This window comes from Physeter macrocephalus, chromosome 5 (assembly GCF_002837175.3).
Source record: "Physeter macrocephalus isolate SW-GA chromosome 5, ASM283717v5, whole genome shotgun sequence".
Taxonomy (NCBI): Eukaryota; Metazoa; Chordata; class Mammalia; order Artiodactyla; family Physeteridae; genus Physeter; species Physeter macrocephalus.
This window is the reverse complement of record NC_041218.1, coordinates 6,281,805-6,295,676: the sequence shown is the minus strand read 5'-3', so window position 1 is coordinate 6,295,676 and position 13,872 is coordinate 6,281,805. Positions and strand designations below refer to the sequence as shown.

The following is a 13,872-nucleotide window of genomic DNA, read 5'->3' as shown; positions in this document are numbered from 1 at the left end:
GCCCCGCAACGGGAGAGGCCACAACGGTGAGAGGCCCGCGTACCGCAAAAAAAAAAAAAAAAAAAAAAGACTCCATGCTCCCAATGCAGGGGGCCAGGGTTCGATCCCTGGTCGGGGAACCAGATCCCACATGCATGCCGCAACCAAGAGTTCTCATGCCACAACTAAGGAGCCGGCGAGTCACAACTAAGGAGCACACCTGCAACAACTAAGAGCCGGCGCAACCAAATCAATCAATAAATATTTTTAAAAAAAAAAAAAGGAAGGAAGGAAGGGGGACTTCCCTGGTGGTCCAGTGGTTTAGGATGCTGCACTTTCACTGCTGAGGGCAAGGGTTCAATCCCTGGTCGGGAACTAAGATCCCGCAAGCCGCGCGGCATGGCCAAAAAAAAAACAGAAAAGAAGGAAGGAAGGGAAAAGAAAGCCAGCCTTACTGCAGCCCCCTCTCCCCGCTAGGGGCACGGGTAGCTCACTCTGGGTCTATCGGGTGCGCGTCTGGGTGGCGTCCCGATAGTCTGGAAGAGCCTCGGAAGGAGAAGGGTGGCGCCCCAGGCAAGGTCAGCTAAGAGCAGCCTGGAGACACCTGAACGGATCTCCTCAAGGTAGTGAGGGTAAATGTGGGGCCGGCCAGGGAAGTGGGAGAAAGAAGAGGCAGAGAAGGGTCTTCAGAAAATGGGAACTGACCGAGAGGGTCTTGGAAGGACTAGGAAGGAGGTCAGCCAATGAGAAAGTCACCAACAAGGAAGCAGCCAAGAATTTAGGACTGGAATGTCTGAGATCATCTTTGAGGTTGTTTTCTGGGCTGTACAGTGAGATGACTTCCCCAGCGTTCACCGTGACCTCCAAGATCTTTATTAATCATCCACTACACGCAACACCTTTAATTAGTGGTGCTTTGGGATAATGAAGAGGAGGGGTGTCCACCTTAAGTCAGAGTGTCCTGGAAAAGAGGTGGCAGCAGGCACAGGAATTACCACACACTTAGGGGACAGGTGTCTCACAGGTCACAGGGCAGCTAGCCTAGAACAGAAGCCTCGCCCCCAGGGCATCCCCAGAGACCCAGGGAGGCACTAGGCACACCCTACTCTCCCCTGGATGGGGCACCAGCCACTTCTCAGCACCCTAGGGGAAGGGCTCCCTGGGGGCTGGAGGACGGAGGGCCGCTGGGTCATGGCACAATCGCCGTTTAGCCTCGTTCCCCCATGCTCCTTTCACCGGCCCCGAGAATAACGCTTCTTTATGGCCACTCAGAGCCTCACATCAAGCCAAACTTCCCTGCGGGACACTCACAGTTCCGGGGGCCTAGGGAAGATTGACTTTAAATAAGGCTCTCTACTCTCATTTTCCCATCTGCGAAGGGTTTCATTCCACTTAAGCCTCTTGAGACCATGAGATCAGCTTCACTTGACCTTCCTGGTGTCCCTGACCAATGCGTTCCCCCTGATTCCCCAGCTGTCATCACCTGGCAGAGGAGAAAGAGGAAGCCAAGCCGTTACCCTCTCCAGGCTGTTTCCCTAATGACTGATTTTCTAGCCAGTTAGCATCTAAGCCTTTTGCAGCCAGAGCTTATGCTATCGCTAACTTTAAAATAATGGTAAGACAGCTGAGCTAAATTCTCCTGCTCTGGTTTCTAAGCGATGGCTCTTGCCAACTTCCAACTCACTCGTAAGGTGTGATTAGAAAATAATGAAGCTGATTATTTAAACAAATGCCTCAGAACACATTCTTTTTTTTTTTTTTTTGAAAGGAAAAGGGCTTGACCTGTACTTAGACTTTGAGAAAATAAAGGATCAAGAAGCACTTTATTTTCAATGCTACTACAATAAGATGATCGAGATAAATTCAGTCTTTATAGGGTTTAATATCATGCACCTGTGAGGCTTAAAAAAACCTGTCACTATTCAGTCTTTTATTAAATCTTATCGATTTTTACACCAACCACTCTTTTATGATACACAATTATCTAAAAGTGTTTCCAAATAGTCACCTTGAAAGGCCCTATGATTCCAATTTGTTTCGACCTTTCTGAGCACTTGAGATAGACTAGACCCACTACTTGTGTGCTTTTGATGGTCCCTGTGTGGCCGGACTACCGCGTGAGCCCTGTAGGTGATCCTGAGCAGCCAGGCTGAGTACCCTTCAGTTCCCACCGGACTGGCCACCACTGGGGAGAAAGGTGGATCCCTCAGACCTGAGGTTGAAACGGCAAAGCCCTACGAGAAATCGCTCTCAGCCTTGACCATCAAAGGACACATGAGCAGCCACGCAGAGGACAGTGGGCAGGAGCCCTCCACGCAGAGGCCCGTTGGGAAATGGAGATGGAGCAAAAAGACACGCTGGCAAAGTGCCTGCCGCCTCCCCGGCCCCACGACAGAGGCCTCCAAGGGAGGTGAGAAGATGATCAATACTCAGCCAGTCCTTTTTCGGATGACAGACAGGAGAACAGGCAGGGTGTGTGGAGGCGCCGACAAAGGCCTGAGCCCGGTGCAATGGGAGGTTTAGATCCACTGAGACACCTAGAGAGGACCTCCTGGAGGAGGTGACGTGTGAGCTAGGACTCGAAGGATCGAAGAGTTTCTCCAGGCCGGGAAGGACAGAGTCTGTTTACAAGAAGAGGGAAAGACAGGCAAATGCAGGGAGAACTCAAGCATAGTTAACAGGACGTGATCTCACGAGGCTCGAGTATTGGGCACGTGGCAGCAGGAGGTATAAAGGCAGGTGAGTCTGGAAAGGAAGACGAGAACCCTCTGTACCAGGCTGGCATGGAGGGCTTTGTCCTGCAGGCAAAGAGAAAGGAGCCATCTGTCACATCAGGACCTGGGCACGCTGCAGCCCGTCTGCTCCTGCGACGTGGGCAGATGGGTTGCAGGAAGGGCCTGGCACAAGGCCTCCTGCCCTGCACTGTGGCAGAACAGAGCCTGGAGAAGTCAGAGGCCTGCAGGGGCTGCCCCCGGAGGTATGGCCAGGCCAGGGACCCGGCATCTGAGAGGGTGATGAACTTGCTGTGATGGGAGGCAAAGGCAGGGGCTCTCCAAAGCTCAGGATATCCAGCTGTGCCCCTAGATGCCCACCAGGAGGGGTTCCAGGTGGCACCAGAGAAGTTCTCTGATCGTAACCCAGAGCAAGGACCAAGCCCCAGGCGCTGAGCTGAGCCAACAGAGTGGGGTAGAAAGCGTAAACCCCGTGGGCCCTTAGGGGCCAACCCTGGGGTACGAGACCTCACGTCTGCCTTTCAGTGGAGGAGGCTCAGCTACCCCAGAGCCCCTTCCTCAGCCCTCACACCCCAAGCCTGGTTGCACAGGAAGCCACAGCCCCCAAGGTCAAGCACACGGGCCCTTTGGATATTAAGGATTTTACTGCTGATCACTCCCCAAATCCAGAAATGTTCATTTAGTACACTGCTGCGTGCTTGCTCTGTGGGAGCCACTGCGCGTGGTGCTGGGGGACAGAGACAGGGATGGTGTCGCGCAGAGATGACGAGCCCCCGGATTTGGCAGTCCAGGGTAGGGAAGGCGGGGTGGGGAGAGCAGAGGGTGCTGCAGGCGCATAAAGGGGGCCCCAGCCCACGGGAGGGGGCGCACCAAGCATCTCCTGGAAGAGCCACCCAAAGACCAGCAGGAATTCACCAAACAAAGGGCACTCCCGGCAAGGGAACAGAAGGTACAAAAGTCTGCAGGGGAGAGAAGGTCCTAGAAATCCCAGACACCTGCAAAGGTCTCCTAGTCACTGCCTTGCCTAAGGGAGACGGTGTGCCCCAGGCTCGGGCCAGCCCGGGGGACTCAGACGGCCCGGGTTCACGCTTCAGCTCCACCCTCAGGAGCCGCGGATGCTGGCAGGTTCCGCGAGCCTCTGGGCCTTGGGTTTCAGGCAGTCAGAATAATGCTCACCACAAAGGATGGGCTCCATGAGTATCGATGACTCTTGTCACTGAAACGTGAGAGCTGCCACTGCCTGGGCTGAGAGGAGCGGGGGTCCCGGTGAGGACAGGGCAGGGCGAGCTTGCACCTGGACCCTGGACAGTGGCTGAGTTACGAGACCGGGAGGCACCACCAGCACCTCCCTCCGCTCCTGGACCTTTAGGTGCAGAGGTGGAGCGGGGGGAAGGCAGGCCGGGCCTGGCCCTCGGTTCCTGTCCCCCACCCCGGCCCAGACTCCGGCTCCAGGCTCTGCCACCTGCCTCCCTGTGCATCGGCAAGCGCGTGGACCTTTCCTCACCCCCCACGGCCCCTCCAGTTCCCGCCCCACCCCTCTGGCCCTCTTGGTTTGGGAGAACCCTCCACTCCGCACAACAGCCCACCCCCGGCCGTTGGTGACTGGCCCTGCAGGAGAGGAGGGGACTGCACCCTTGCCCTGCCCCCCATCACCAGAGTCCTGTGGCTCCAGGAGCCCAGGGGACGGGGGAGGCCAGGGATCAGGTCTGGGGCAGCGGGCAGTTGCCACAGAACTGGGCAGTGCAGGCCCGAGGACAGGAATGGAGTAGAGCATGGAGACCCGCGGGTCCAGGGTGAAGGGCCAGAGCCCTGCGCAGATGCCCCGCTTCTGCTCTGCCAGCCGCAGGAGGACTTCCCCAGCCCTGCCGGCCAAGCCCAAGGGTCTCCGTCCCGGGGAGAAGGGTGGCGCTTCCTTCGTTCATTCAGGAAACACCGAGTACATCCCAGCGTCCGGCACTGCTCAGGGCCCTGAAGAGTCAAACTAGCCCCACCCGCACGGAGCTGACAGTCCAGAGCTTATTGCCTTCAGGCCAGCAGGGGAAGCGCCCTTCATTTGACCACGGAACCTGTCCTAGGGTGCAGAGTGGGACACAGTGGTCCCCCACCTCCTTCTTTCCTCTCTTCCTGAGCCCCAGGAGCGAGATGTCCCTTAGGCATCCCTTCTCCCAGCCTCACAGGCTACTGGCTTCTGATGGTCCTTCGTCTTCCTTCCAAAGCATTTTTACTGATTTCTATTAAAAAAAAAAAAAAAAAGATGAGGTTGGACCTTAAAAGAGTGGGCAATGCATCAATGCATGGTGAACAAAGGTGGTCCCTGGGGGGAAACAGCCTGCTGCACCCCCAGCCAGCCCCTAGAATTACCACCCACCCCTCCCAACACACCTGAGAGCCCGCCCTGTCCCAGGGACGCAGCAGGACCCCATGAGGGCTGGGCCCCCGCCGTGGGTTCTAGGCAGCCTTCAGCCTTGAGCAGACCTGCCCAAGAACTTGATCCCGCCCAGCGGGGAGCTCCCGGGTCTCACGCACAGCTGTGTTTCACGGCACCATTCATGTGTTGGGTGGACCATGGTCCCAGACTGGCGGGAGGGGGTGTGCCGCCACCCGGCCAGGGGAGGGGAGGGTGGAGCAGGCTGGGAACGGAGGCAGGCAGTCTCCTTGCTGGGCTCCACACTGGGCTGCACCGCCCATTCACTGCACCCCCGCCGGCCTCTCAGGTCCCCCAGGGCCCAGGTCCGAGGCCACACCCTGCGGCCGGCGAGTGCTGGCCCCAGTGCTGTGCCCGGAGGGCGACCGCGGCCCCTCCAGCGCAGCCCGGAGCTGCGTACTTCCACCTACCCGCAGCACTAACACTGGTCAGTCACCGACCATCCTGAGCCTCACTCCCCTCACGTGGACCAGCGACACCCACCTCTGTGGGCTGTTAGGGGTTAAATGGCACAGCCGGGCAGGTGGCACCATCGTAAATGGAGCCCCTGTGACCGCTGTCCTGCGCCCACTCTCAGATCTCAGTGGTGGCTCCAGGTAGGGACCTGGCACGGGCGTCTCGGCCACGCCGGAAGCTCCTTCAACCGGCCTGAGCAGACCAGCCCCTGGGCACCCATGTGCTTCCGTCGAGGACAAGCACGGCGAGGTCTCCCCTGTGCTGGGCCAGCCCCCACCCTGAGCACAGACGTGTGCGTGCGCCCCCCGCCCTCCCCCCCACAGTCATCCCTGGAAGCGCACACATCAGGCCTCCGGGCCCAGGCAGGGAACGCCCCTGGTGGCGGGCAGCTGACCGTGGACGCCGGCAGGTGCCCCAGAGAATAACCAGCGTCAAACGGGATACAAGGCCCAGGGAGCGCGGGCCAAGGTTTCACCTCCCCTCCTTGCCCCGCCCACCAGCACGGGCCCTGACTCGCTGCGCCGCCCTCGGCCCCTCCCGCAGGCTGTCCCGGGCTCCGCCAGCCCTCGCCGCCACACCTGGACAGAGTGCTGCGAATCGGGGCTGAGCTCCCAGATGAAGATGCTCTAAGGACAGGACAGATGGTAAGAAGGATGGAGAGAGAGCCGGAGAGCGGGGACTTGGCCCAGCACCTCGGCCCCCGCGTGCCAAGCGCAGCGAGCTTCGTCTGTCATTTTATTTCTCACCATCAACCTCGCGGCGGCCCCTGCCGGGGTCCGGGGCTGAGATCCTGACGGTGTCTGCTTGCGCCCGGAATCCGTGAGCTGACCCTGAATCTAGGGCGTCCCCCCAGCTAGAACCCCCCCCCACGCCCACACACATCAATCCACCAGGGAGGCCTGCGTGTGCGCTCCCAAACCATGAAGAGGTGAACGCTCACGCTCACGCGCAGACCCGCGCACACACGTGCCAGATCCTGTTGCACAGAGCTGCCCTTCCTGCCCGGCCCGCCTCTCTGTGTCCGCCCTCCCCACCACCCGGGGTCTCAACCTTCTCCCCGCCTCTATTCTCCGTGCCCAACTTCCATGCCCTGTGCCCCAGGGCACACTGAACTCACAGGGACCCCTCCCTGGTCACACCCTCTGGTAGGGGAGCCAAGGCCCTGGTGCGGAACCACAGGAACTTCTCTCCTACCCGCTCTGGAAAGAGAGAGCCCTCCAGGTGGCTCAGAGACCAGGGTCTCGGCCCAACGCCCTCCCCGTCCCGGCCACGGGCAGTAACGGGCTCCGTGCAAAGCAAGGTTAACACAGCCACCTCAGAGGGTCAGGGATTATAGGATTAAGCGACCCTGGAGGCCCTGGGCAGCACTGTTGCCCAGCGGCTCCTCCTGCTGGCTGGCAGCTGCCCTACCACGGCCACCGCCCGGCGGCTCCTCCGAGAGGCCGGGTGTTCGCCCAAGACCAGCACGGCACGTGCACTCGCGCACACTCACGAGCACACAGACACACACACGGCCACCACCCTTCACTGGCCCCAGGACATCTGTTCTGACTTGCTCCTCCGATCATGGGAATGAGCCGCCTGAACCTTCCACCCTCTCCAGGCAGCGCCTCTGGTCGAGGATCACAGGTGACCAAGTGATGGAGGTGACGGAGGTGAGGCCCGTCTGCAGCCAGACACCAGGGGGCGGGGGCTCTGGTCAGGGTTGAGAAAACCAGCGTGCCCAGAGTCGGTTTGCTGTGGGGGGCCAATCATATAGGATCCGTGTGAGTCTGAGTCAAGGTCAAGATAAGGCCAAGTCGGGGGCTCGGCCACATGCAGCCCCAGGTTAAAGGCAGTGCGGGCTGGGCTCGCGAGCTGTGTGAGGGACGTGTACAGCCGCGTCGGCAGTCAGCCTGCGGCCGGCTTTGGGGGCCACCCGGCAAGCCACCGTGACCCTGAGGGGCGGGACCCCAGGCCTGGCACCCCACCAGGACAACCTCTCTGTGTAAAAGAGTCCAGGTGGCTCTCTGCCATCCCGCATCCGGGCCCCCACGGAAGCAGCGCCCTCGGAGGCAGGAGGTCCTGGAGGTGACTTGTGTCAGCCCCGAGGGAGCGCCCCGACTGCACAGGCGCCACACCCGGACGTCGGAGCTGCCCCTGCAGGCCCCGTGCCCACAGACAGGTCGGCCTGGACGCCCTCAGAGCGGCCGGCGCACCGGACACCATGCAGGCGAACGCGGGATACGGCGTGCTGATGGCTGCACCCCCCAGCGCCCCGGAGTCTCCTCAGGATAATTATTTATTATTCAGTCATCAGCATCTCATTAATTATTCATATGATCCTTAATCATTATCCTTAACAGTAAGAGCAGTAAATAGCGGCAAAGTCCTTGAGGTGCCTAAGGCCCAGGGCCGGGTGCCTCCAGGCAGTTAGACCAGCTACTGCCCCCAGGGCAGCGAGGGGACCACAGACCCCCATCCACTGCCCGGCCCTGTCCCTGCCCCTGCCCCCCCCACAACGGGGCCCAGGGGACCGCAGGAGGAGATGGTCCCAAGGGCTGGAGGAGGGGCTGTGCCTTCCTATTCCTCTCCCGTCAGCGGCCAGGGCCTCCCGGGCAGGGCCTCCACAGGAGGGGCCCAGGCAGTGCACCGAACCCTGGGTGAGCCACGTGTCCACACCGGGCAGCCCCACTAACTTCCCGGGTCTGAGCCGTGTCTGTGCAGGGGCTGGGAGGTGAGGGCCCCCAGCTGGCCCGGCAGGGAGAGGCGTCGAGCAGGGCCGTCTTGGGGTAGCTCCTCGCACGCCATGAACTGGGAAACCTGCAAAGAAACCGGAGTGTGAGAAGCTGGAAGCCGAGGGGCGGGGGAGGGTCAGAGGATAGAGAGGGTCAGGAGACCCTGGTGACAGACAGAAGAGGCCTGGAGGGCACAGGAGAAGGGCCAAGGCAGACAGAGCAGGGCTCCAACCTGCTCTGGGAGAAACGCGCTCTGGGTGGGCAAGAGCCAGACCGGGCATCTGGGGGCCTCGGGAGCTTCTGCCTGACGCGGGGAGAGCCTGAGGCCACAGCCACTTCCCTCCCCAGGGAACATGGCCGCTGGATTCAAACCCAATCCAGAATAAGGGGCCCTGAGCTGGCACAGAAGCTGTACAGAAAGAGAGACAGCGTTCTTTCCTCCAATCTAGAAAGAACTCGGGGGCCTAGAAACAGAGGCAGGCGGGCGGCCAGGCCTCGGAAGGCCAGGGAGAGTACCAGGGCAGGCAGGAGGGGCTTTGTGGGTGCTGACGAGTCTGCTGTGAGATCTCTGCGGAGGAGGCTGTGAAGGGAGACTGGCACATTTGCTGACGTGGGCCCTGGTGTCTGCAAACAGGAGCAGGCGGCAGATGGGAGGGGGGAGCAGATCCCAGGCCACCTCTTGTCGCCAGAGGAGCCCCATTCTTGAGACCCAGACACAGCTGTCCTGTCAGGAGGCCAGGAACACACGTGTCCACTTAGGAGAGGACAAAGGGCGACAGAGGCCCATCTCTGGCAGGAGGGGAGAGATGCGGGCCGCAAGTGCTACCCTGGGGCTTAGCCAGAGCCTTCAGGACAGCCCTGCGAAGTGCTGAGCGTGAGACTCAACGGCTGGCAGTAGAACCAGACCCAGGGGGTACCAGTCGCAGCAGGGGCTTGGGACCCCATCCCAAGGGCACGCTGGCACCCAGCACCCGCCGCCAGGCCCCTGGCTCAACAGTCCCTCCACCCACAGCCGTGACACAGGCACCCTGAGCAGATCTGGCCGTTCAGGTGACACTAGGGGAGCGAATGCCACTCGGCCTGCTGGCTTCCTTGGCCCAGCTGTCTGGGGGCTTTGTTGGGGGCTCTCCTGCCTTGCTCCGTGCTCGCAGCTCCTAGGGCAGCCCTCCTCCAGGAGCACAGCCTGGGAGGAGGGCAGGAACAGCGTGGGAGGAGGCTGGGGCCCAAGGCCCAGCAGAAAGGGCAGCAAAGCAGGTCCGGGGTGGAAGCGGTGCAGGAGAGGCAGGGCCGGGGTGCTTGGAACTTACCTGAGAAAGCGAGTCCAGGGTGAGGGCAGGGACGGGGCTGACGGGCAGCGGAGGGGAGGTGGAGGTGGGGCCGGGCCCCGGGGTGGTCACAGCGCTGTAGGCAGGCGGGACCAGCGTCATCTGCCTCTGCAGCAGCTGCAGGACGGTGGCCATGTCTGCACTCAGCCGGGTCTCCAGCCTGGGGCAAGAAGGAGGAGGATGCTCTGGGTCTCAGGGGAGTGGAGACACCAGTGACTGTGACTTCAGGGCCACCCTATGGACGGCCAGCTGGTCAACCCCAGGTCCACTCTTCATTCTAGGTGTGGCAGCCCCTGGCTCGGCTCTGAATGCAAGGAGAGGGTCAAGCTGCTGGACACGTGGCCAGGCCTAGACAGAGCAGACACCCACTTCGCCCTACAACACTGCCCGAAACCCACAGAACACACTGCAATACGCCCGTGCCCCACCCCTACTGGCCCGCCCCCCTGGACACACACCGCTGGGCCTAGGCTGATCTCAGGGACCACCCTCACCTGTTGAGCTGCCTCTGGAGGGCATCCAGCCTGCTCTCCACATCACCCCGGGGCCGTCGGCCAGGGCTGGAAAGAGGGATGTTGAGGAGGCTGGGGGCGGGGGCGGGGGCGGGGCAGCGAGGCAGCTCCTGGTACTGGCGGCCCCGGCTGTCCCCCCAGAAGCTGAAGATGTTGGACACTCCTGAGAAGGCGCCTGGAGCCAGAGAGCTGGGTTGAGGCCGGGACAGAGGCCACTCCCCGCCCACCCGCCCGCCCAGGGGGCCCTCGCCCTACCTGACAGTGGGTTACAAGTGTCGCTGCTCTTCTCGCCATCCTCAGTCAGGGGGTCCCCACCCGGCGGCTCTCCGGGGGGCCTGGGGCTGGAGAAGGGCACCAGGCGGAGGGGGCTGGAGCTGCGGCCTGGGCCCTCATCCTCACTGCTCTCAGGGCTGGAGGGGCCGCTGGACAGGCTCTCCCCCCACGGCCCCCCCTGCCGGCCCCGGCCACTCGGCCCTGCCCCCGCCCGGCTCGGCCCCAAGGCCGACACCTCCCCTGGCTGTTCCGGGTCTGTGGGAAACAGAGAAGGGGCCTCAGAGCAGGCAGGAGGCACGGAGGGGAGGGGAGGGGAGGGGAGGGGAGGGGACTGTGGCTGGACGCCCTGGTTTGTCCCCAGTTGTTTCTTCCGCTCTCTTTCCCCGACTTTCAAGAGGACTGAGAACTCCGAGGGCGGGACCAGGTCGTCTGTGACCGCTGGCAGCCCAAGCACGGGCAGTGGCACTGCTGGGAGGGGCTCTCTGGGACCCCGGACCCTCAGCCCCCGTGCTGGCCTCCTTGCCCTCCTTTGTCCTCTCTTTCCTCCCCTCATCAGTTCAAAGCAGTGCCCACCAGGAGGCCAGCCCTGTGAGGACCAAAGAAACGTAGGCACGCCCCTGCTTTGGAGGGTGGAAGAGGGCTTCCTGGAGGAGGCGACATTTCAAGTGGGCCTGAAAGGATGGGGTGATGGGGTGGGGGGCGGGGGACACTGAAGGTAGGGCCGGATGGTCTGTGTAGCCTGGGGGGAGCAGACCCGCCGGACCCCGCGCTCCGCCCCGCCTCCTCGAGACCCCGCCCCCCGCCCCGCCCCCCGCCTCACCCCTGTCAGTGCGCCTGCGGAAGGACAGCTTGCGTTTGCGTTGCCGGTGGAAACCGCCCTCCAGCTCCGCGCTGCCGGGAGAGCCGGGGATCATGTTGGTCTGGAACCGAGAACGGCGTCAGGGCCCTTCCACGCCCACCCGGCCTGCCCGGTCCCGGCCAGACCCCCTCCCGAGCAGAGAAGGTAGGGCTGGGAGAGCCGGCTCTGGGGGTGTGAGCTCTGCCCCAGGACCAGGGCTCAGGCTGGGACGTTCACAACCTGGTCTGACCCAGATACCACTTGACGGACAGGGAAACAAGCCCAGAGAGAAGGTCACACAGCGAAGGGGCAGCCACCCAGCGTGCAGCCAGCCGCGCGGCCCACTCACATCCCGCAGGTTGAAGGTGATCTCCAGACTGGACCAGAAGTGGTCAGAGAACTCGGGGTACATGTCCAGCACCTCCAGCAGGTCATCCCGGTGGATCTTGTGCAGGTCACAGTAGGTGAGGGCCCGCACGTCCCCGTTGGACTTCCCAGGGCGCGCGTACAGGTTCAGAGGCTCTCCGAAGATGTCATTCTTCCCTGGAGGCCACCGAGAGGGGGGCTCAGCCCCTGGGCGGCAGCAGAGGCAGCAGGCACCTGACTTCCAGGCAGTCTCACCCTGGCCGGGCGCCTCCCCTCAGTCTGGTCCCGGACTGCCGGACTGCGGACTGCCGGACTGCCGGGCCCCAGCCCCCAGGGCCAGGGAAGCATCAACCAGCCCATCCTCCCCCAGCTCGCAGCTCCCGGGCCAGCCAGCAGCTGCAGCCCGGATGCCCAGCTCTGCCCGTGGCCCTGGCTTCCTCCTTGAGCTCTAACTCCTCTGGTACCCCCCAAAGCCCATGTCCCAAACACCCTCCTGGCCAAACACCGCACCCCCATAAACAATGTTCTTCGAGCTACAGATCAAACACAGTAGTGAATCAAGACCAGCGTTTTGTTTACTGAAAGAAAACAGGATAGCATAGCTTAGCACAGCATAGAACAGGAAACACCGGAATGTGGTTAAGGCGACTGCTGTTTAGCAAAACTTTGGTTTCAGTTGTGTTTGGGGGTGTTTGGGGCATGAGCATGTGTTTATGCCGAACTGAGAAATAAAAATCTATAAAGACCCCCCCGTTGGCACATCTGCCCTGAGGTGCCCAGGGCCAAAGGCAGAGGGCAGGAAGTTCCAGTGCCCAGGTGCACCTGCCCACGTGCACAGGCAGGGCAGAGAAGAAGGAGTGTGAGGGAAGAGGGGCAGGACTCCCTTTGCTTTGGAGGCGAAGGCTTGGTTGTACCGCCTGAGGCTGCCGGGAACCACGCGGCCCTTGGTAAAATCAGCTGCACGACCTCCCTCCACTGTCTACCTTGGAGCCTCTGGACTTGGTCCCGATTTAAGGAACAAGAGTGGCACTGCCCGTGAGGAGACCCTGAAGGGAAGCAGAATCTGGAAACCCCCAGAGTCCTTTCCACCGACCCCTTGGAAGGCCTGAGCCTGGGTGAGGTCAAGGAGCCCAAGGTCCCTGTGGGTAGTCCCGGGGCCGCAGCCCCTAGGGCTGTGTCCTTAACGGGCTGGGTGGGACCTCTCCAGGCCTCGGCAGGCACTTCGGGCCCAGCTCCCGGTCCCTGCCGTACCCAGGATGGCCACGACGATGTCGCCCCGCAGGATCTCGATGGAGCCCCGGGAGATGAAGTAGAGGGCAGTGAGCAGGTCCCCAGCGTGCACCAGCGTGTCCCCTGGCGGCGCGTGCGTCGTCTTGAACTTCACGGCCAGGGCCCGCAGGCAGCCCTTGGTGGCCCCTCGGAAGGGCTTGCAGTGCTGCAGCAGCGAGCGATTCAGGTGCAGGCAGATGTCGGCCTGCAGGCACTCCGGGAAGCCCTTCAGCACCTGTAGGCGGGGGGCGGCTCAGCGTGCCCTCTCCCGGGACCCCACTCCCACCCGCACCCGGAGATCCAGCGGGGAGCGCCAGGGCGTCCGGTGTCAGGGGAAGGACCTGGGTGCCCGCTCCAGCTCCACCCCTTCCACCCCTTCCAGCCGCGCACCCTTGGGGACGACGCCGCACTGCTCTAACCTCCACGCGCTAATGCGTGAGGCTCGGGGACCAGCTCCTGCCTGGGGCTGTCGTGAGGATTGAACACCATCACCCGGAGCCTGGTCTAGCACCTGCCCCAAAGTGACCGCTCGCCCAGTAAACGAGCTCCACGGGCAAAAGGAGGGTAACGTTCCTCTCAGGGTCCTGCCTGGCACTAACTGGGACCACCCGAACCACGGAGGGCGACCGGCGGCCTGAGACGTGCCCGCCACGTCGGGAGGAGCCGCTACCATCACGCTGCGCCCTCCAGCCCGCCGTCACTTGACGCAGCCGCAGGCCAAGCCCAGTGGCCTCACCGCGTTCATGTCGATGCCATTGGTGTAGGACCAGGCGTGCTGGAAATACTCCTCGAGGCGCTGGCGCAGCGGGTTGGGGATCTGGTGGAAGCGGATGAACTCGCGCACCCGGAGCATCTGCGTGTGGTAGCGGGCCGTGCCCGAGTACAGCCGCTGGATGATGGCCGACACGTTGCCGAAGATGCTGGCATACATGAGGGCTGGGGGCGGGGCGAGCGGGGCCGTCAGCGTCTGAGGGGCCCCG

The 13,872-nt window shown here is 62.3% G+C and overlaps 1 protein-coding gene across 5 annotated transcripts in view; it reads right to left on the bottom strand.

The window, feature by feature from the left end:
- Nucleotides 1-7,855: 7,855 nt before the first annotated feature.
- KCNH2 (potassium voltage-gated channel subfamily H member 2) overlaps nt 7,856-13,872 on the bottom strand; it is a 33,296-nt gene continuing 27,279 nt past the window's right edge. For 2 of the 5 annotated variants that reach the window (XM_024129441.2, XM_028489587.1), the window contains 8 exons: nt 13,629-13,828; nt 12,875-13,127; nt 11,607-11,800; nt 11,240-11,339; nt 10,402-10,674; nt 10,129-10,321; nt 9,617-9,794; nt 7,856-8,394 (listed from right to left, as the gene is read on the bottom strand). In XM_024129441.2, coding sequence (XP_023985209.1) covers nt 8,266-8,394; nt 9,617-9,794; nt 10,129-10,321; nt 10,402-10,674; nt 11,240-11,339; nt 11,607-11,800; nt 12,875-13,127; nt 13,629-13,828 — 1,520 coding nt within the window. In that variant the 3' untranslated portion in view covers nt 7,856-8,265. Of the gene's footprint in view, nt 8,395-8,825; nt 9,034-9,444; nt 9,795-10,128; nt 10,322-10,401; nt 10,675-11,239; nt 11,340-11,606; nt 11,801-12,874; nt 13,128-13,628; nt 13,829-13,872 lie in introns of those variants that run through there. The other 3 variants (XM_028489588.2, XM_024129444.2, XM_055084741.1) reach the window with 3 other exon arrangements.